At 38.6% G+C, this 21,664-nt stretch overlaps 2 protein-coding genes across 4 annotated transcripts; one reads left to right on the plus strand and one right to left on the minus strand.

Annotated features, from left to right (window-relative positions):
- Positions 1-236: 236 nt before the first annotated feature.
- Positions 237-6,181, plus strand: LOC131992430 (transmembrane protein 138-like). Its single transcript, XM_059358023.1, has 5 exons — positions 237-374; positions 2,390-2,945; positions 3,161-3,332; positions 4,118-4,193; positions 6,042-6,181. The coding sequence occupies exons 3-5, from the start codon at positions 3,207-3,209 to the stop codon at positions 6,152-6,154; spliced, it is 315 nt and encodes a 104-aa protein (XP_059214006.1). The 5' UTR covers positions 237-374; positions 2,390-2,945; positions 3,161-3,206; the 3' UTR covers positions 6,155-6,181.
- Positions 293-20,862, minus strand: cfap70 (cilia and flagella associated protein 70). 3 transcript variants are annotated; one of them, XM_059358002.1, is made up of 28 exons: positions 20,603-20,862; positions 19,967-20,153; positions 19,065-19,160; positions 18,804-18,889; positions 18,329-18,400; positions 17,373-17,561; positions 16,927-17,109; positions 16,478-16,572; positions 16,070-16,160; positions 15,681-15,818; positions 15,126-15,281; positions 14,773-14,862; positions 14,462-14,553; positions 14,218-14,278; positions 13,940-14,122; positions 13,637-13,768; positions 13,417-13,548; positions 12,905-13,038; positions 11,922-12,037; positions 11,282-11,503; positions 10,854-10,987; positions 10,249-10,401; positions 8,916-9,080; positions 8,415-8,504; positions 7,996-8,097; positions 7,500-7,547; positions 7,026-7,137; positions 293-426 (listed from the first exon to the last, which is right to left on the minus strand). In XM_059358002.1, exons 1-27 carry the CDS (start codon positions 20,672-20,674, stop codon positions 7,039-7,041), a joined length of 3,318 nt encoding a protein of 1,105 aa, XP_059213985.1. In that variant the 5' UTR covers positions 20,675-20,862; the 3' UTR covers positions 293-426; positions 7,026-7,038. The 3 variants fall into 3 exon arrangements, with proteins under 3 accessions (XP_059213985.1, XP_059213976.1, XP_059213993.1); XM_059357993.1 differs by lacking the exon at positions 293-426 and adding an exon at positions 3,373-3,652; XM_059358010.1 differs by lacking the exons at positions 293-426; positions 18,329-18,400 and having other exon boundaries at positions 6,973-7,137; positions 20,603-20,859.
- Between the last annotated feature and the right edge of the window lie 802 nt (positions 20,863-21,664).

Here is a 21,664-nt window from a genome sequence, read left to right on the forward strand (position 1 = left end):
TACAAATAGAAATAAAAATATGGAAATATATAATAATAATAATATAATATTATATTATATATATATATATATATATAGTCATAAAATATTAATAAGGTTCAAAAAACGTCTCAGGAATCTTCTAATATATTGAGTCTTGACCAATGAATCTTTTAATAGCCAATAGCTACAGTATTCTGTCGTTAAGGTGCATGTAAACACTCTATCCACAGTGTCATAACAGAAATCTTGTGCCTGTCTATTAGAGAGGTGGAGGGGAGGATTACTGCGACAGACACAAAGCTGTCAGTCTGTGCTGCACACTCGAGTTATCTGTGGCCACCTGCATCATTTGGACGGATACTCCAGCCTCTTAAATCAACTTTCATTTACAGGTACTCACACTTTTGTTTTTTTGGAAGCAGTTTGGTGGTTGTAGTTGATATCCTGAAAGAATAAAAGGGAGCATGCATCACTTCTGTGTGAAGTAACAAGCTGTAAGGGAGTTTTTAAGAAGATTAAATGGTACTAAGAGCTACAAGATGGGAGCGCATGAACAACAACAACAAAGCTTTTTAAATTAAACTGCTATTCTTTAAAAGGAAAACTAAATATGTGACAAACTAGTATATTTTTTATATCATTTTAGAAAAAAAATAGAGCAGGAATTTATGAGTTGTATCACTGGAAAACCTTGAACAATATATTTAATCTTTAACACTTTTGTCATTTATTACTTTCTGTTTGTTCATATACACTGGCTGTCCATTTTTTTTGCCAAGGAGCTAGTAGTTCTGCTAACCCACAAACTCAGTGGGACAGCTTTCAAGACTAAGTCGTCCTCTGGTCGACGCTCCACTGTTTAGAGGCAGACTTAATCTTCCTCACACCTGCCACCGCCGTGCCAAGCTATAAATACGGGGTCATAAGACGTTCCGCCTGGAGCCATGTTGGATAGTGATCCAGGTTCATAAGATGCCAAGGCTAAGACTTACAGTACCTTACTTAACTAATACCCTTGGTGGCGACAACACTAGTGAAAGGGGGACCTGTTTTCTTAATCTACAATAAGAGAGTGAAGAAATTGTCTGTTAATTAAATGGATGAGAAGTAATCTGGTGGAATATCTCAGGATCTTTATGTTTGTTTTTTCGGGACATCATTACCTCATCAGAGAAGATGCTCCTTTGAGAGAAAAGGTGCTTTTTTTGCTTAACGGTAAACTATAATTTAATGTTTAAATGTCCTAGTGTAGAAATAGCTGTAGTTTAATTGCAGGGTTAGTCAAAACTGTCGAAAGTTTGGAAAAAGCTGAAGTTTAACAGTTGATTTCACATATATTACTTGCAAAATACATAATTTTCTACACAATCACTCATGTAAACCAAAAATCGTTTTATATTTGAAATAAAACAACCCCTGTTGTCACATTTGTTTGAAAAAAGAACATTTCTTTCCTTGTGTTTACTCATCATTCATAGCTAGGCAAGTCGTCTTGACAGTGCCGGGGTGCTTACTTGATAACGTACTATGGAAATTACCAAGCAATGCGGAATCATTATCAATCACAACCAGAACAGCTGTTAAAATAAACAGTGGCAATAAACAATGATTGCTGATACCACTAGAGGTGAGAAGGTCTACAAGCAGGTCAATCTAATAATTCTGCAGCCCCGGTTAATCACACTTCACTCACTGTTGCACAAGGTGGTACTAGAAGCACGTTGTCCCTCCCTTTCAAAAAATGTAGTGTGATTCAACAGGTGACGGTTTATTTGCTCATCCACTTCCTCTTAATGCTTTTTCAGGTGACCAAACATTAGATTACGTTTTTTAGCTGTTTTTCAAAAGGTGCTATGGTCAAAAAAGGTTAAAAGTTTACTGACAGTTTCTGAGAACCAATCCTCTTAGAGACTTATCTTTATCTCATCTTAAAAACCTTTTTAATTTATTTGAGCTCATATTTAATTCATATCATGCCTTATCCTATATTACATTTTTTATATTACTTTATGTATCACTTTATTTTAATTTAATTGTACAGTTATATTGTTCGGATTGTTGATTGACTTTATGCCATTGTAATCTTGAATTGTTTTAGTTCCTGTTTTAACCCTGTCAGGCACTTTTTGTTGACAAGTTCTGTATAAATATTTAATAAATATTATTATCCTTGTTAGTTTTTATTATAATAATGCATTATTGCTGTCATTATTATTGTATTAGACGACTATATTAGAGAGGTATCGACATTAGGCAGTTAAATTGTTATATTTTGTCTAATTTGTCTGGTTACAATATCTGTTTTTGCATAATGTGCGCGTAAATCTGCAACAGAATGAGTTGCATTGTACAGTAAAAACAGTTTTGCAGCAGAATACTAATGTTTCTCTCCTGTCTCTTTCTACAGAGTCTCTACTGGATATATTTGTGCGCTGACGTTTCACCAGTTTTAATATGAAGGTTCAACAACTTATTCTCCAGGCTTTAACCACATCATAGACGGAATTGCACCACCACATCTGTTCATGTTGGATCTGAAAAATCAACACTTGTGACATGCTGACATCTGTGATTTCCAGACAGCTCATCTCAAAACCTGGACTTCAGTGTTTCCAAAGTAAACAGGACTAATTTTAGGACCAGAAGATGGAGCCCTGATGTTGTATCAATCACACTTCAGAGTGGAGACACTTGAACACCTCACTGAGACCCCCGAGCTGTCAGGACTGTGGACTGATTGATGTTTCTATGTAGCGTGTCTGCGACTGCAGTGCAGCCTTGGATCCATCGTGGAACCACCACAGTCCCCCCGGGCGCCCAGCCTTCGGGCCGGAGACGCTCCAAACCAGCAACTACTCTCTGGTGTTACTGATTCAGCTCAGCCTGCTCTCATTCGACCTGTTTGTCAACTCCTTCAGCGAGCTGCTCAGGAATGAACCGGCTGTCCAGCTGGTACTTTTTATGTAAGTTCCTCTCTGTTTCAGCAGCCAAACATTATCTCTGGCTCCGGGGGAGAGGCCAAAAATAGTACGCTTTAGTTGTCTATACTGATTCATTTGGGATGCTGGAATGATTTTAAACAGCATTGTACAAAGACAGTAATCTCTCTGTTCCTTTCGCTTTTGTCTCTGCTGGTCACACATTTCCCTCTCTCTATTCTTGTCTTCTCTTCCAACAGAATCCAGGATATTTCCATCCTGTTCAATCTGATCATCATTCTGTTGATGCTGTTTAACACCTACGTGTTCCAGGTCGGCCTGGTCGCCATATTGCTGGAGCGGTTTAGAGCTCTGCTAATGCTCTCTGCTCTCTATTTGACCTTCAGTATCATACTCCATTCCTGGCTTATGGTATGTGCTGGCTGTACACAAATAGGCAGAGAATGAGAGAGAGGCTTTTGAATGCTGCTATGTTTATTACTATTTGAAACAAATAGCTACAGGTTTTAACTGAATGTGTTATGTGACATTTAAAAAATGATGAAATTATATTTTTAAAGATAGATGTCATGAGGGTGCAAAAGACTAAACATTTTATTAAACAAGGTCAAAAAATGACTGTATAAAAATGAAACCAAAATATCTTGTATATGGCTGCTGCCATCTTGTGCTGGGGATGTAATTTTGAGCCAGAGTCTGCGCAGTAGTGAGCTGTGGTATCAAGTTTCCACCTGAAATGACCCAATCAGAGCACAGTATGAACTGTCAATCATGAAATTTCATGCTCCACTTTTATTGTGTCAAATAACAATTTAAAACTAAACAAATTAGAAAAATCTACACATGAATACAAATCAGTTTGAAAAGAACTACCTAAAATGACAGAAACCATCTTTGGGATTTGATGTTTACTTTGAGTTTTTAGTTTGTCTCTTAGGTTTAAGACCTATACTGCAGCCTGCCACCAGAGGGCGTTTAATATGTTTTGACTTCACATTTGGGGAGCTGCCATGTCTTCCATCTTTACATACAGTTTATGTATGACAGTGGAAACATTTTCTATTTCTAGCTTGGGTAGAAATGTCTGTTTAACTTTAGTGAGTATTTTGGAATAAAAAGTGTTTTGCCTCCTTTTTAAATCTTTTAATGAAAAGCTGTGAAAATTACCATTAATGTTTTTTGTATTATATTTTCAGAATATCCGTTGGCTGAATACCAACAGATTTATTTGGACGGACGGCCTTCAGGTGCTGTTTGTGGTCCAAAGAGTCGGTAAGATGGCATTTTAATACATTCTTTCATGTTCTTTTTATCTACAAACAAATGCATTCATTTTGAATGTTCATTGCTTTCTCTGGGGCTTTGTTAAACAAATCTGTCTTCTTTCAGAAAAAAGTTGCTCCTATTTATCCCTGCATATCCCATCAGTTTAAATTGTATTCACAATTGTGATTGAAACAAGAGATGCAATCAAGGCGGTACTACTGATATAAATTAAACTGAGATTTGAGACATGATTAGTTTATAAGTGTTATAAGAGTACGATGAGTGAGATTGTTTTTTTTTCTCTCAGCTGAACATAAGACGTAGGAGGTAATACATGGAGATTTTTCCCTCAAAGCAGAGACATTAACAAGAGAGTGAATGCTGCTTTTCAGAACAGAGATAAAAAAAAAATTATTTGTAGTTGAAGTACCAAGTAAACTGCAACATGCTCTGTATCTCGGTACAGGTGATACATAAAGCCCAGGAATTGGTATTAGGACTAAAAAAGTAAGATTGCTGCATCCCTACGTTCTAGTTTTCCCTTTACCTCTTACCCATAGGTTTCTGTCACTGTCCCACCTGAATGAATGTGTGCATGAAGCTGTTTTTATGTAACCTGGATTCAAACCTCTGAATTGCTGCGCAATGCTCTAAATTTTTATCAGTGATTCAAATAGAACCAATGGCTTTTCAGTGTGATTATCATCATAATTTTAATGCTCTGAAGATTGACAGAAAGCTTGTAGTGTTTTTTAGAGAGTTTGTTCGTCTCTCCACTCTTCCAACCGGCTCCAGGCAGCGATCTCACATCGCCATGTGGGTGTGATTTTCATACACATATAAGCTCATAAGTGGATAACAGGATTTATTGTCTAGTTGTTGTTCTTCTCTGCAGGTGATCACTTATTAAGTATGGGAACGGACTGCAGCCATGTTTTATTTGTCTCTCTGTTTTGTCTGCTTCTTAAGACTCACCCAGACGATTACTCAGTGTGTGATTCAGTGTTGCATCACCGGTTCACAAAATCTCTTTCATTATGAACCTGCCTTAAGACACTGTAAACTCTGCAGGGCTGAGTTGTAAACTCTGCTGGGTATTTCCCATTTCTCTGTCTCTGTCTGCAATCAGATATTACCTCTCAAGCAACCTTAATCATTGTTCAAAGTCATAACATTGGAGCCACTTACTTGGAAATGGCTGATGAATTATGCAAACTGAAAAGGGCCTATGATATATTATCAAAAGATAGGCTATCTTTTAAACGTTATCATTATTCTGGTAATGGAGATTGGTTTCAGACAATGACTGAAGTGATTCTGTGTGATGAATTACCTAAGTGGAGCGAGTCTCCAGTTTTTGCTAGTTGATTTGCATGACAATAATTAAAGTTTTTGCAGTGTCTGCATAAATCCTTAAAAAAGAAAAAGTTTGCAGTGATTAATGAAATGCATGATTTGTACTAATTAAGTCAGACAAAACATTAGCATGGTTCTATTGAAATTAAGATTCTTGATTTCCCACCAGAAAAACTAAATTATATACTTTAGTTTTTCATAATCTGTTTTGGATCTGTTTAGCTGCTTACTGTTTATTGAAAGCACTATTTAAGTTATGAATTGGACTAGTTATGGAATAAGTGGAGGCCAGAACATAAAATATCCTGAAGACAGATGTGAAAAAAAGAGTCATTTTTGTGCAGGATATTGTGCAGGATACAGGACTTTGACAGTCTCACTGTCACCTTAAAGCACTTTGGAATTGATTAAAAAGGTGGAAATTGGGATATTTTCTGTATATTTTGATGTTATTTATATTACAAAACCTCCTTACCAAATATATTTCTCTGTCCACAGCTTCGGTGTTGTACTACTACTTCTATAAAAGGACCTCAGAGTATCTGGGTGACCCTCGGCTCTATGAGGATTCACCTTGGCTGCGAGATCTGTTCGCTCGAGCCAGACAGTGATCTCACCGCAACAGAGCACATGATAACACACAGGCCAGAACGAATGTAAAAATGTCACTGTGAAAAATTTCCCATAAAGGAAAGCGGAGATGTTACAATAAAGTGTGAAACTGAAAATCCATACAGTGGGTAAATTATTTAATACAGTGTTATCAAAGGTTCTGTATATGAGATTTTTTAGCGTTGATGTAGCAATAACAACTATTTACTATGTAAAGATTCTGAAGTAATGGCGTCCTGAGCAGAGAATGGCTCACACACCCATTTTTCTTTGTAGAAGATGCTGGTGATCTAGTGGTTCTAAATGTCATATATAGAACCTTTAAAAGGTATTTGAAATGGATTTCCAATCACAATACCAATCAAAAGGTTGGGACGGCTAATTTCCAAATTTGAAATAAATACATTCGGGACTAAAATGCATTTTTTATAACACATGCATTATAAATCTATTTGAAAGGAATTATAAAACATATTCCACATAACATTTCCACCAACGCAGGGAGGATTGTGCCAAAATGTTTTGATGTTCAGATAGTAAAAATTACATAAAAAGTGAGATAACGATTTAAAATATTCTGTTGATTCCAGTCACCACATGCTCTTGTTTTTTTCTCTTGTTAATGCTGTACATTTTTTAAGAATATATTGCAATTGTTTTATATACTTTGAAATAATACTCTGAGTTTGTTTATGTTGATAGTTAACCTTATTATGGCTGGGACAGTTACCGATCTCCATTGTCTGTAACATTTGACCCATCATGTGTATCTGAGCTGGCTGTGTTTTATTTTTACATAAGTGTTATATGCTTAAAAAACAAAACAATAAAATCTCTTTTTTTAAATGTGTGTGTTTGTATGAACTGTACTTGGTCGTATTATTCATGAGCTTGTTCCGAAGCATGACTCCAGATGAGTGAAGCAGAGCTGCTCCTTCAGCTCACTGAACTCTTTGAGGAGTGACTCCTTCTGCAGGTTGAACTGCACACCAAGAAAAAAGAAAACACTTATTTTATTTATTATGAAAATGAAAATGAAAATGAAAACCTTTGACTTTAAAATAGACTGTAAATGGATGAGAGGGCCATTTTTACTCAAATGAAAACATGGTGATAAAGGCCTAGATTTATTTGTGTAACAACAAAACAATAAAACCAGGAAATCTATGAAAGTATTTTCTCTACAGTTAATTTTTTTTTATACTGCAGAAAAATGAATGTATTTTACTGATTCAAGGAGAAATCAAAAACATTTGCCCTCTGCTGTGTTTTATTACATTTTTGTAAGTGTATTTGCTCACTAAAAACAAAGAATCAAATGCTAAATATACAGGACTCACTCACCCTTGTTGCATATTTATAAAACTGCTCTGCTTCTTTTTGTCTTCCAGACTGAAAAGAAAAGGTTAATCAAATGTTTAGTTCAGGATGGTGTGGTCTGCCTCGAATCCAGTTACAGAAAGTGAAAAAGTGAATCTGTGTTGAACTGTGTCCCACTTCAGAAGCTGCATTCCTGGAGGGGACAAAGGTGCATCCTCCGTTGGACCTGAGGGTTAAGCTGAACTTACTTTTTCTCCTCAAATAAAATTGAGCCTCACTGAACACTGTGACGAGGTCATGTAATCGTGAGCAAACGATTATGGGATAGAAAGGATTTACCAGCCATCCCGTGTTTGGGTAAAGAAAAGCTACATTTCTTGGTGAGATTCTTTATAAGGAACAAAAACTGAAACAAGGTGTTGGGCCATTGTTTCATATTCTGTCTTGAAATGTAGACTTAAAGGGAGACAGAGCCTGAACTGGGACACGGCTTGTGTTGTCAGAGGGCATCATAACTCACCCTGAGGCAGATCAGAGACAGGTAAGCCCACACCTCTGCATTCTGTGTGTTCAAATGGTTGGCCTCAGTCAAAGCTTCCTCAGCTACACTCAGCTCCTCCAGCTACACAGACACACACAAACAAAACTAAGGCTTTTCAAAATAAATGAAGCAACTCCCCCTTGTTTACATGAAATTTGTTGGCGAACTAACCTTTGGGCTTTGTTCAGAGTAGAATGGGGACAATAGTTAAATCTTACAACCCTTCTGTGAAGGGGGAGTAAAATCATTGAGCCCAGCAGTTTTGGTAAAGAAAGAACCCCAAAGTTAATTGCCTTTAACAACACAATGTCACAAGTTACAACTGTTTTCGAGCCTTTAAAAACCTGAAGAAAATTACACTGAAAATTTCCATTATGTTTCTGGAAGTGGAGTTTTACCCGGTAATAGGTGGTGCCCAGGCCCAGCCAGGTCAGGCAGGACGGAGACTGCTCACAAGCCTGCAGGTAGACAACTTTGGCTTGCTCACACTGGAAGTTGAAAACAAAAAAATAAAAGATTTAGTTACACTGTAGTACGTTTCTTCATACAAGATGTTTGAATGTTTAACTTCAACAAGAATATGTGTGTGTGATTTCTGTCTGGTTTCTCCAGCAAAATGCTCTTGTATGACACACTCACATGGGTATACACATTTATGTGTGGTAATGAACTTGATCCTAATTGTGCTGCAAATTAAAAGTTGTCCAAGAAAAACAGTTTTTGTTGATTTTTCGTAAAATTTGCTATTTTCAAAAATGTACTATGCCTCATATAGTATTTCAGAGTTCCCATTTTTTCGTATTTTTCTCTGCCTGTAACTGAAAGAGCTTGAAATTCATTAAGCAGATACAGTACACACGAGTAATCTGTCTGACTGATCAGAGAGCAGTGAAGCTGACCTTCCCCTGCTGGAGGTAGATGGATCCCAGACGGAGGAGGACAAGTAGAGGACAAGATGCTGGCTGCTGCAGGATGTTGAGGCTCCTCTCGTAGCTCTCCTGGGCATCACTAAAAGCCCCTTGCATGTAGTGACAGTGACCGTTTAGCGCCCATGCGTCCACATCCTGGTCAGAGTGGATAACACTTCTCAGGCAAGGGCTCAGAGGAGATGTTAGTTTAATCAGGTGCTTACTGAATCTTACGTTGCCACCATTTTGTGGTAACAACATTAATGAAAAAATAAATAAACTCATTCCCTAAATCTGTTTCATGCATGAACAAACCACTAAAAATAAAAAATATAAATTTCGGTCTTCACCGATAGACCTTTCAGAAAGACACACTGACTCGGATAAGTAGGATGTTTGTTGTCAGCATTAATAGTTTTATCACTTCTTATTAAACACTTTTTTGACTGCTCTGATACAACTTTCTCTAAAAATGATACCTGAACTCAATTGCAAAAACAGTGAAACTTTTTGTGGTGCTAATTTGAAAAACAGCAATGTCTCTTTTCAGAATCATGACCTGATTACTCAGACAATCCACAGTTCTTGTTGTGAACAGTTTCATGACGGCACTATTTCCTTTCCTAGTATAATTACATTTCAATGCACAAGCCATTACCCTGAAATGACTGAGCTACTTGGAAAACTTGGAACTTATAACACTGAAGCATTAATACCTGGGGAACAATCATCAGCTTTCTATACGTATATACCAAACACAATTTCAACACAACATTGGGGAATCTTCCCATACATATTTATAATGTAGTTAAAGGCAATAAATGTACTGAGTTTTCAGTTAGAGTAGTAATGGAATGGAATAAACTGGTAATGCCCTACACAGGTTGTTACATATTTTAGCTTGAAATCTGTAACATTTTTGAATAATATATGAATTTTATTCATCATTATGTAAAAAAAAAAAACCCTGCAAGCACTCACTCACACTAACACTCTCCAAACTCTGCTAATAAGAAACATCAATCCTGTTTGTCAGTTTGCACCTCTCTAGTTAATGATGCCAATGCTTATTAACTTCATAATTTCAGTTAATACGCAATATAATTAAAAGTCATGTCATCTGGTCAGTTAATTATATTTTTGCTGCAGACAAACGAGGTGAAATAAGTTAATAAATCCCTAACTAAATGTGAATCTTTGCTGCAGACTGTGGGCCTAAACAGTCCAGACTATCAGAGCGGTACAGAGCCAGTGAACCATACATGACACATTTTCCACCCAGTTCTTACTCAGTGTTGCAGCCAGTTGTCAGTAGTGTGAGTACCTGGTTTCTGAGACACAGCGCCTCCTCGAGGCTTGCAGCGGCACTGCAGTAGTCAGCTCTGAGCAGCTGCAACTGAGCCAGATGAAGGAGATAGGAGACGCTGCGACCACCATCTGAACACAGGAGCTCCAGAGACAGAGCACGTTCTGCCATCTGACAACAGGGAAACAATGAAGGCTTATTAGATGTTTAATTATTAATTAATCTTAGTTTTAAGATTTAGACATCCAATGTTGTTAATTTGACCATTTCAATAAATTAAAAAAAACATGGACAATATAAAAATCTGCAGATTCTCCCTGTTGCTGTGTTAAAATAATCTTCTGACATATGAGAAACAGTTACAGAACAGCAAATCAAACAATTTTTCCCCCAAACTTTCCATTTCCACAATATGTATCTTTTCCACAGCTGTCATTTTCCAGATGTTAGAGCATCAATAAAGATCATAAATCACTTTTATTGCATGACACAGTAAACTGGGGTCACACAATGACACTAGAGCAGTACTGTACACTGTAGGTTGTTTTCATTTATATTTGAACACTGTGAGTCGAGCTGGCTGGTCAGCTTGGCAAACCACCAGCCACAATGTGTGTTTTTACCTGCAGGGCAGCGTTCTGCAGCAGGAACTGAACCGTCTCAGTGAAAATGTTGGAGAATTTAGCAGGAGCTGATCCGGAGCTGACACTCTGTGCCGGGGGCTCTCCCTGCACCCCTGAGTCCTGGTTTTTACACTCTGGGTCAAGAGGAAAATTATAGTCACATTGTCAGGAAGCATTGACCGCTCCAGGAACCCAGATTCACTGCCACAAACCTTTAAGTTGAAGTGCAATGAAGTGTATGGACACTGACAGAAGTCTTATTTACTATGTAGGTATCTGATGCAAACAAGTGCATCTAAACTGTCTATAGAATATGTTGTGAACATTTGTATCTGAAAATATGAACAATTTCTGTGATTCTGATAATTACATTAAATGCACATGAGTATAAATGAAACAAAAACTACCATAATGCCACTGTATCTCACCTTTCTTAACAGTGGGAGAATGACATGCAGGTGTTGCCATCTCCTCTTCCTCTCGCTGGTCTTTCTCTTTCTCATTTTTGTCCTCCTTGTGTTTCTCCCTGCCTTTCTTCTCCTCCTCGTTCTGCATTTGCTTCTTTGCCTCTTTTGCCCTCAGCTGCCTTCTGGCCTCAAGAAAAGCTCTCTCAGCCAGGATGGATTCGTTGTGGCTCTCATGGAGCAAACCTGGACGGCAGACAGAGAAACGTGAAATGAGACTATACGGTTCACAGCATGCATCCCCTCAGCTTCACTGCTCAAAGTCATTTGGGGTCAGGGGATTTTAATGTTATGAAACCAAAAATTTGTGCAGATTTCTTATATCTTTGATATTTAGCATTTTTGTGATTTTCATTACAAGGTATTTTATTTCAATAGTCCTCTTTTAGCTTCTGCAAAAGAAACTTTTAAGGACCATAATCCTGTACATAAACCAGACTAATGAATTTAAAGTTATACGTTTCTAACGAAAGATACCTAAGGAAGTGAAACTCATTACTGTTTCCAGATTGAGAATAAGAGAAGAAAAATCATGGTATGGTAGTCAACACTGGCTGGTTGATACCCAATAAGAGTGTTGGTAAAAGCAGTCTGTTTATCTCACCCAGCAGCGTCCAGGCCACAACACTGGGCGGATCTATGCTGGTTGCTCTCTCTAGCAGGGTCTGGGCCTCCTCATGGCGCTCAAACATTGCTGCCAAGACCCCGCACATCATCAGGCTGAAGAAACACAAGGCAGACACATGGATCTTGACTTCCCTGTTTGTCAGGGGATTTTTGGTACCTACATCAGATTATTTGGCTGCCTGTTGAAACATGATCCTTGAGTCACCTTCCAGTAAAAAGTTCATATGGGCTGCCCCTGATTTAACCTTTTTCCTTTTGGATTGGTTGTGATGCAAAGTTATACTGTCACAATTTTTCAAATTTACAAAATGACACCTCAAATTAAGTGATTTGACACATCAAGTTGTCGACAATATGTGATGAAGTGAAGGTGAAGAACACCATGAGAGGAGGTAAAGTTTGAGTTCAATCATTACTTTTGTTGCTATGTTGCTTGGCACTGGTAAGGAGCAGAGAACTGGAACTGCTGTATGTGCGTGGGGCCCTGTAATACAATACCAATAGACAACTAACAACTATTTAATTCTCAGTGATGAATAAATAATGGTAAATGGTAATGGTAAATGGACCTGCACTTATATAGCGCTTTTCTAGTCGCTTTGCGACCACTCAAAGCGCTTTACAATACAGACTGCGCTCATTCACCCTTTCACACACACATTCATACTGGTGGCAGAGGCTACCCTAAACGGTCCCACCTGCCACCATTAGGAATTCATTCACACACCGATGAACACAGCACATCGGGAGCAATTTGGGGTTCAGTATCTTGCTCAAGGATACTTCAACATGTAGGCTGCGATGGTCAGGGATCGGACCACCAACCCTTCGGTTGGGGGCCAACCAACTCTCCCAACTGAGCCACAGCGGCCCCCATATACAGACTCAGGATTTCAGTGTTGAGCACATGGTTGTAAATACTGTATTTTTTTTTTTTAGTGTAACCAGAGAATTTTTAACCTGGGTTGGTGTGCTTGCTGGATGGACACGGCGTCAGTAAAACACTCTTCAGCCTTCATGTAGTCTCCTGTCAGCATGTAAAGACTTCCCCACTCAAACTTGTGTGAGGGCTCAGTGGGGTGCCTCACCACCAGCTGCAGGAAAACAAATACAGGATTTTCGGTGGCCACTTTACAGTAGTTATTTTACCAGCCAGAGTCATTATCTGTATGAAGATTATGATTAATCACTGCTCATCACTTGACACACTGAACATATAAAAACACTGATGTGAAGGACATTACACAAACAGAAGCCAGCGTGTACATTAAGGTGTATCTGACAAACAATTGACTTTGTAGGCCTGAAAAGAGTGCATAAATTGATGTCCGTGATTGCTTTTCAGCCCTGCTCTATTTTATTTATAAACTTTTTAGGAGTATAGTAATGACAAAAGTTTTGTTTTTAAGTTTTCCTGCAAGATATTTTCCCAATTTACTATGAGTATAGGAGAGGCGAGTACGCTTTTGTACCTCTTGGTAGTACTGAACAGCCTGCTGATAATCCCCGGTAAGCTGAGCCTCTCTGGCAAAATGTCTGAGCTGAGAAGAACTCAACTGGATCTCATCCAGGGAGTCATCATCAACGTCATCTGCTGAATAAATCTGGTGAGGATAAAAAGTGTGGATAAAAATATAAATATGTTTACACATATATTGTATGCCTGTGTGTAGGTGTGTGTGTGTGTGTTACCTTGTTGAGACCTATGTGCATTTCGTCTACCAGGTAAACATAAAGCTTGCTGACAAAAGCCTTCAGCTCCTGAGGGTCAGTGAATGGCTCCGTCCGCTGCATCTTGTCACGTACAATCCTCACCACTGCATGCTGCACACCAAAACACACATACACACACACATTTAAATGGTCAAACAGGAAAAGAAGATGCACCAACACAAGTAAAAACAAACTGATGGGCTACAGATCCACTCCAAAAAACTATTTCAGGGTTCCTGCAAGTTGTATCCATCCAACAGGGATGTGTGTAGCTATTCTGACCTTCATCTGTTCCTTGAAGGTGACGTATCTTCCAGAGGTGTTAAGCGATCCCATCAGCTGAACCTTCATTTGCTCCTTGCCGCTCTCTTCATATGGGTTGCATCTTGCTCCAAACAATTCCTCATACTGGTCTGAAACATGGGCCACCACATTGCCTACCTGCCTGTGGAAGTCCAGCACGGCCTGCAGGAGAGAATTTAAAAAGTAAGCAACTCTCCACTGGTTTTTCATCCATCTTGTATGTATCTATGTGTACATGTATATAACTGTGTCTGCACTTTTTCTGCTCGGCTAGGGCCTGCTGGAACTGGAGGTCTGGGTGGGATCAAAGCCTTCACCCTGCAGGAAATAGAGACACACCTCAGCACATTTTCACCCAGTCATGGTTCACAGAAAACGTTAACATTTTTTTGTAACTGACAAGTTCTGAAAGTTCAGAGCCAGAATCTTTCACGACAGTGTGACCAATGGGACCAGGTCAAACTCAGTAACAGCTGACTGATTTTTTTTTTAACACATTACCTTCTGGCAAGCTCCTCTGGAGATGTTTTGGGTACCAGCGGTTTCTCCAAGGCTATCTCAATGATAATATATGTTCTGGCCTCCACATACATCTGCCATTAACAGGAATGAGGTGTTAATATACTGAGGGATTTCCAAAATATTGCACAATTGTTTTCTGCATTACACTGGATAGTAATTCATAGTATATTAAAGTGTTCAGGACGTTTACGCTTATATTGCTGTTGGTCTGAACTGAAATTACAAGCAGTTTCCAGTAAATGATGCCTACTGTGTAATTGTGTACACAGTTGTGTTTTGTGGACACGTACATTTCCTTCTGTATTGACGTGTGGCTCAGTTTCAGCCACAGGGTCCGCCACACTTTCGGCCACAGCCATTTTGCTTTGATTACCAGGTTGCTGCCAAAATGAGAATGAACAGCTTAGATTAGGATCCAACCTTCAGAAACACAACCTTGATGTAAAGTTTAAAGACTTCCAAGCTTTTCTAAACCCTGAAATCATGGTAAAATTATTTCTATAAAAAATCAAGTTGAAAAGCTTTCAAAGACTATTATGACTTACAATAAATGTCTATATGATTTTCAGAGCCTTTGATAGTTCCCTCAACTCTATTTTAATGTAAAAATTAATCTCTTCTGACACATCACAACCTCGCTGACCTTTCTGGCTTGCTCCTTGGGTTCCTTTGATCCCTTTCCATCCAAGCTCTTCCCTGCTTTCGCCTTGTAAGAGCCTGTAGCCGAGCCAGCACGAGCTTTGACCTGCTCGACTGCAGCCTTAGCCTGCTCCTTTAACACACTGACACTCCTCTTGGCCTTTAAGGACAAGATCAATAACAAAATAACTTTATTGTAGTAACATTAGTACACAAACCATTGGACGAGCATCTGGGTTATACACCAATCTATGTGAAGTCTTTTTTATGGATCACACAACACAGCAGGAAGATGCAGTATGTACTGTATCGGCTTATTTCTGTACTGGACACACAGAGATGGAACTGACATTGAACATTTCATCAGAATCTGGTTAAGAAAGCCAACAAGAGTATTCAGTATTCAGAGTATTTTTGAAGGTTTTCTTTATAAAAACGGATAGAATTCCATTGTGTAGATCATTCCTCAGTGTGTGATGCCTGATCCAATGAAATAAAGACTAAATTATAAATGAATAATATTGAAGCAAAATAAGTTATATGTGTGTATTTGTGAGACCTTTTTCAGCAACTCAGCCTCAGAGAAAGGCTGAACGCTGTATGCTCCTCGGATGCGGCTGACTCCAGGATACAGCAGCCGCCCCATGTCCACAAACACAACACCGTGGAAGGGGATCTCTTGGTTTTCCTCAGCTGGCTACACACACACACACACACACATGCATGATTTGTCATTGCTTATTTGCTTCATGTTTCCAAACCAGTAAACATGACAATTGTTCTCAAAATGTTCTGTCAAATTATTCACTAGAGACTTCGGCATCACATTTGCTTTGGTTTAACTAAAATGCAGTTTTGCCTAAAATGATTGTGATGCTGTCCCCGATTTTTTTTACATTTTGTAGGGGACATTTCTGAGCCTATCCTTTGATAACAAAACTGTCTCACCATCTTGGTTTCTGCTGCCTTTGTCAGCGGAGCCAGCGACCTCATTATCTCCACTGGCCACAGTCTGCTCTCAGTGATCTTCTGCCGCAGTCTGAACATTGAAACACATACTTTTATGTTTTGTATCTGTATCTCTCATTCTGTATTTTGTACAGTTGTTGTTGTTTTTTTACACACCTGATGCTGCAATTTTTTTGGGGGGTTTTCGCTATAAATCCTTCATATTTAACAAGCAATTATTTGTTACGGTTTTCTTCAAAGGGATTTGACACATTTATTTTCAGCATTAAACAATTTAACTTCAGTATAAACTTATGACTAACTTTCCCTTTCTAGAAAAATGCCTTAAAACATGGCCCTCAGAATGATGGTCAGAAGGAATCGTAGTGAGTTGTGTGTGTAGCTGACCTGGTTGTTCCTCCTGCATCCAGGAAGCAGCGCATCTCCGTGTCCCAGCTCACCCTGTGCCTCGTGGTCTCTGCTTCATTTCGAAACTCCTGATCCTGTAGGAACATTTAGACCTTTAGTGCTTTAACTGACTGTGTGAGCCTGCAAAGATGATTTAATTTTATCATTTTGGATTTACCAGTCCTCTACAGTATCACATACACTTATAAGGGCAATTTAGTTTATAGCGTTAAGACACTTAATCTTCTCACATCATTAGTCACTAGCTAAGCCTGTCAAATTACTGGCATTTACCTTAAAGTCTGGTCATATCTATTAAATGAAAGCCATTCATATTACATCCCTCACTTTCACGCAGTTCCATATTTTGACAGTTATTGACAGTAATCTACCATACTGAAAAATCCATCATTGCACCGCGGCATTCTAACTAGCATATTTGCATTTACCTCTAAGCCATTCAGCTCTCCATCCTCCTGTTCAATGGGTTCTGCGTTGAAAAAGGCAGCAGGCAGGAAGTGGTTCCCAGGGACCAGCGGGGCCCGATGGGGCCTCTTTTTCGGTCTGCCTTTTTCCTCTCTCTGCCCCCCAGCCTTCAGCTGCCCCTCACAGAACACCAGCACCTGATCTTTCTGGGAGAATCATACAGGCATATTTTCAAAATTCCTGGAAAGATTTAGATTTTAAGTTGGGCTGACTGATGCTGCATAGGTCTTCTCTTTCTTTTTGATTTAATAACACTGCTAGTAATTGAACAGCATCACAATCTTTGATCATGAAAGGCTACAACTGCCTAAAATCGTATAAACGAAATGTTACATGTTAATGTGTTATATTCAATAAAATACCTCAAAGACATTATTGACATTACCTCAAACATTATTGTAACGCTCACCTGTGCAGTAAGTGGGACCTCCAGGGCAGCAGTGTATGTGCAGGGAGTGGGGGCAGGGCCAGACTGCAGCGTCCATGACTCAGGGATGGAGTAGGCTGTCTCCAAGGTTACCTTCAGCAGGTTGGAGACTGCAAGTTCAGCATCAGACCGCACTGGATCAGACACACTCACACACACATCCAGGGTCGGCTGCAGAACAGGGTGAAAGTATAAAACACATTCATGTTTAAATACAAACACATTTACATATTCAATTACATTCTATGCAAATCCTGCCATTAGCGTAATGGATGTAAAATGTGCCAGAGCTTTCCTGTCCTGAGGTTCTTTGTGCTTTCACCCAAACTGGCTGAAAAAATATTGAGCTTTATATTTTTGAGCTGAAAAAATGTCCATATTAAGATATCTGAGATAGTCTCAGACTAGAGGAAACATTTGAAAGAGACAAATAAGAATAACTTTGACCAAGTTTTAGACCCAGAAGCCTTCAGGAAAATCAAATGCCTACCTAAAATACACTAAGTGCAATACCATTTTACCATTAAATTACCATTAACAGGTTAAATTTTCTTACAGAGAAAGTCTACAATTTGTCAGTTTAAAATGGGATTACCTTCCTCTTGCATGTTAAAAGGACTTGCATTAAATTTTCTTACAGAGAAAGTCTACAATTTGTCAGTTTAAAATTATTCTTATTGCGTGCAGCCTTTTTTATTAATCTATTATTACAACTGGTTGTCTTCTTTACTATAGTTTTTGCAATGTGCACCCCTTATATGTCAAATTACTATATAGTTGAGATAGCTGAACTGCAGCCAACTGTGAGCGAGTGTGATTAGCGACTGTGACATGTCTTTGGAGCTTTTCCTTATGACAGTAAAAGTTGTTGACATGTTGGAGGTTTGATGTCCACCCAAACTGTAACTGTCCTTGCCCTAGTGAGTTGATGGGATTACCTTCCTCTTGCCTGCTAAAAGGACTTGCATGGCGACCTTCTTCAGTCTGGCTCTAACTGCTGTCTGGACACTCTGTGATTGTAGAACATTAACTAATTAAGTAGTCTGGAAGAAAAAACCTGTGAGGGGGGCCAACAGACGAATAATGTGTTGTTTGGCTCCTATTACAGCAACTTTACTCCACATGAGCATCGGGCCCCCTTACATGACAAGGCCACAATAATTGTGTAGTGAAAATCTGATATTGTGACTGCCATAATTCAAATTCAAATTCAGCAAAAAACAACAACAAATAAATTAAAAACTAGTGACAACATTTCTTATATCTACATCAGGACAAATGTTTAAAATTAATTAGACAAGAGTTAATATGTTTCGTTCCTGTCTGCAACATGTAAATTCACTATGCACTCACCTCTCTGATGTGCCCCTAACAATAAGTGAATGATATTAATAGAGTCAGTAATGAACCGACCTTGTTGCCGGAGTCATGGGAGGACTCTTTGGCTGAAGAGCTGGTCACTGGATTAAGTGGGACTGTGGATGAGAAGCTGCACTGACCTGAAGAGAGAAGAGAAAATCATTCCAACAGTGAAGGTCCTGCTCTGTAAGGAAATCTCTTTAAAGTCTGTTTCTGCTGATCTGACTTTGCATAAAGAAATTGACATTTAGGAAGATACACAGATATGTTTTATTTCAAGAAAAAACATATAATTTCTGGCAAGTACAGCTGTACCTTGTAGCAGTGGCAGCAGGTCAACCACAGCTTGGCCCAACACTGGAGTCTTCGCCTCGACTTTCTTCTCCTCAGGCAGGAACTCTCTCACTGTCACTGACCACCACAAAATCACTCACATTAAACAGTGCTGTGAAAACTGAAGACTGTACAGACTAGCAAGAAAAATCAAGGCCTTCCTCTGTGTTTGTTCACCAGTGAGAAAATTACCACCAGTGTTATTACAATAATTAGTGTAAATTATGCTGTCTAAGCTGCAATAGGCTTGCCACTGTACTTAATTACTTTGGCAGTGATTCAGACTGGACCTACAGCACAGAATAAGTCTTAGATGACTGACACACCTACCAATTATTCTGTTATGAACATTGCAATCAGCTGACAACGAAATTGCAAGCAGAGGCTGGTGATTTCACAGTTTTAAGGCTATTCTTCAAAATTAAGCCAGTTCTTTTGAAATGTCAAAGCAACAGTAAGTGAAAATAGTTAGCCAGTGAAACAATAACTCAAAATAAGGCCACATACTATGATTTTCTTGTAGCTGGCATACATCTACTGGTGATATAAATATAAAGTAGGGACTTGGTTTGAATATAGCGTGGTTTGAATATAGCATACATCTGTCAGGCTAGAAATATTATATCTACTCCACATAACAATACATTGGCATTTTAAATTCTAAAATAAGCATCAGCATGTGTTCCTGCTCATTTATAATGTCAACATAACAGGCTATGTGTGGCTATTAAAGAAAAACAGGGGGCCAATTCGCAGGGAATCAGAGCAAAAGTTGAAAAATAAAAGAACAGAAAATTATTTGTTCAGTTTCAGATGCTGGTTAGCTCCACTGTCAGTTATCTCACATATCAAGAGACAAAACAATATTGTCAAACTCAACTAACATATGATGGGTTTATGGGCCATGCCACTGAGAGCCTGGATGTCATTTGGGCAGTGAAAGTTGCAGGTAAAGTCGTAGTCAACGAGCTGCTCCACAGCATCGAACTGCTTCTTATCTGACTCTCCCAGCACATTTCCATCTACTTCAACCTGCAGAAAACTCTGGAAGCTGTCTGACTTTTTTCCTTGCTGAAAAGAGAAGAAACAGAGATACTGTCAACCACCCATCCTCTCAGCTGCTTGTCTTCCAACATTATTTATTAACCCTTGATTCTATACCAATACTCCTTACAACACAATAACAATTAAAGTAACAATCACAGGATATAGATGTTGACTGAAACTTTTGGACTGTCTAACACAGTTTGAGTGAAAAATATAGTCTTGACATGCTTTCCCCAGACTGTTGCTTTAAACTTTATTTATACACTCCTCGCTTCAAACCGTAGTTTGGTAATGGATTTCCAGTCTGTTGGTGTCAATCGTTTGTCTTTTTTTTGGTTTATATAGCTAAGCTTAAAGGGGAAATACACATTTATGAACACCAGTTGGTAAACGCTGGCTAGCTAACGTTAAGTTAGTTAGCATGTGTGATGTTAGTCAATTTTATGACACTGGACAGTGTTAAACGAGCTTACCAGGTTATTTCCACGAAAGACAGTTATTTGAATAATTAAATGTGTTTCTGCAGAATTTCCAGGAGTCTCCATTGTGTTGACTAACGTGAAAATGAATGATGAAATATCTAACGTCAACTGTTTTGAGTCTTCGTTGGTTTCATAGTTAGATGGCAACGTTCTGTTTCCATGGAAGCGACGCAAGACACAGCGTAGCGCGTCACACACTGAAAACCACGCCCACCGGAGGAGAGAAACTATCTGTGCCACAACATGCAAGAGTTAAAAAGCTAACAAATGCCTATATCAAGCTAAAAACAATCGATTTAAATACGTCATATGAGTATTTAAGCACTCTGTGTCTACCGGATAGGACAAGTTGACTGTCAGCAAGCTAATAATAGCTAGCAAACTAAGGCACTTGCAAACACAAAACTGCATCTTTCTGAATTATCCACATTCCAAACACAAGAAATATATATTGAATTTACTTTAGCTTAGAAGCCTAAAACTAATATTGGATGTATGAGTTAGTGAAAAATGCACTACATACGTAATTTAACGTTAAATATACTGGGTTTCAGGATCCAAATAACGATAACAAGAAATACCGTTTTTCTGCTTGTATTGTTATTGCCGTTGCATGCTCTCACTGCAGATTGATTTGATTATTATTTCTTTTTTCAAGAAACAACACGTCATTTTTTCCTTTTCACAATAGGAGATGTTGCTGTAATTTTACCTTTTAATGCTGAATCACAGCACTAATATTAATAGATTCTGTCTGACTGGTTTCACTCCATATCCACTTTATGCACAGCCACTGTATTCAGGAAAATTATATATTTAGATCTGTAATAGTGCTAGTGGGGCAGCAGGGGTCACTGCTCTCAAATTAAACTTTGTTAGTTGTGCAACAGTTTATTCATAGTACGCTATTGTTAGTAATTCCTAAATCGGGATCAGTGTTTCTCAAGACATTAAAGTCCCCTGGAAACCATTTTTCTTCTTACTGTCGAGATGCTGTCATAATGTCCATTTAAACACAACGTTTTCTGCAAAAGTTGGATTTGGTTTTTGTCC

Source organism: Centropristis striata, chromosome 2 (genome assembly GCF_030273125.1).
Source record: "Centropristis striata isolate RG_2023a ecotype Rhode Island chromosome 2, C.striata_1.0, whole genome shotgun sequence".
Taxonomy (NCBI): domain Eukaryota; kingdom Metazoa; phylum Chordata; class Actinopteri; order Perciformes; family Serranidae; genus Centropristis; species Centropristis striata.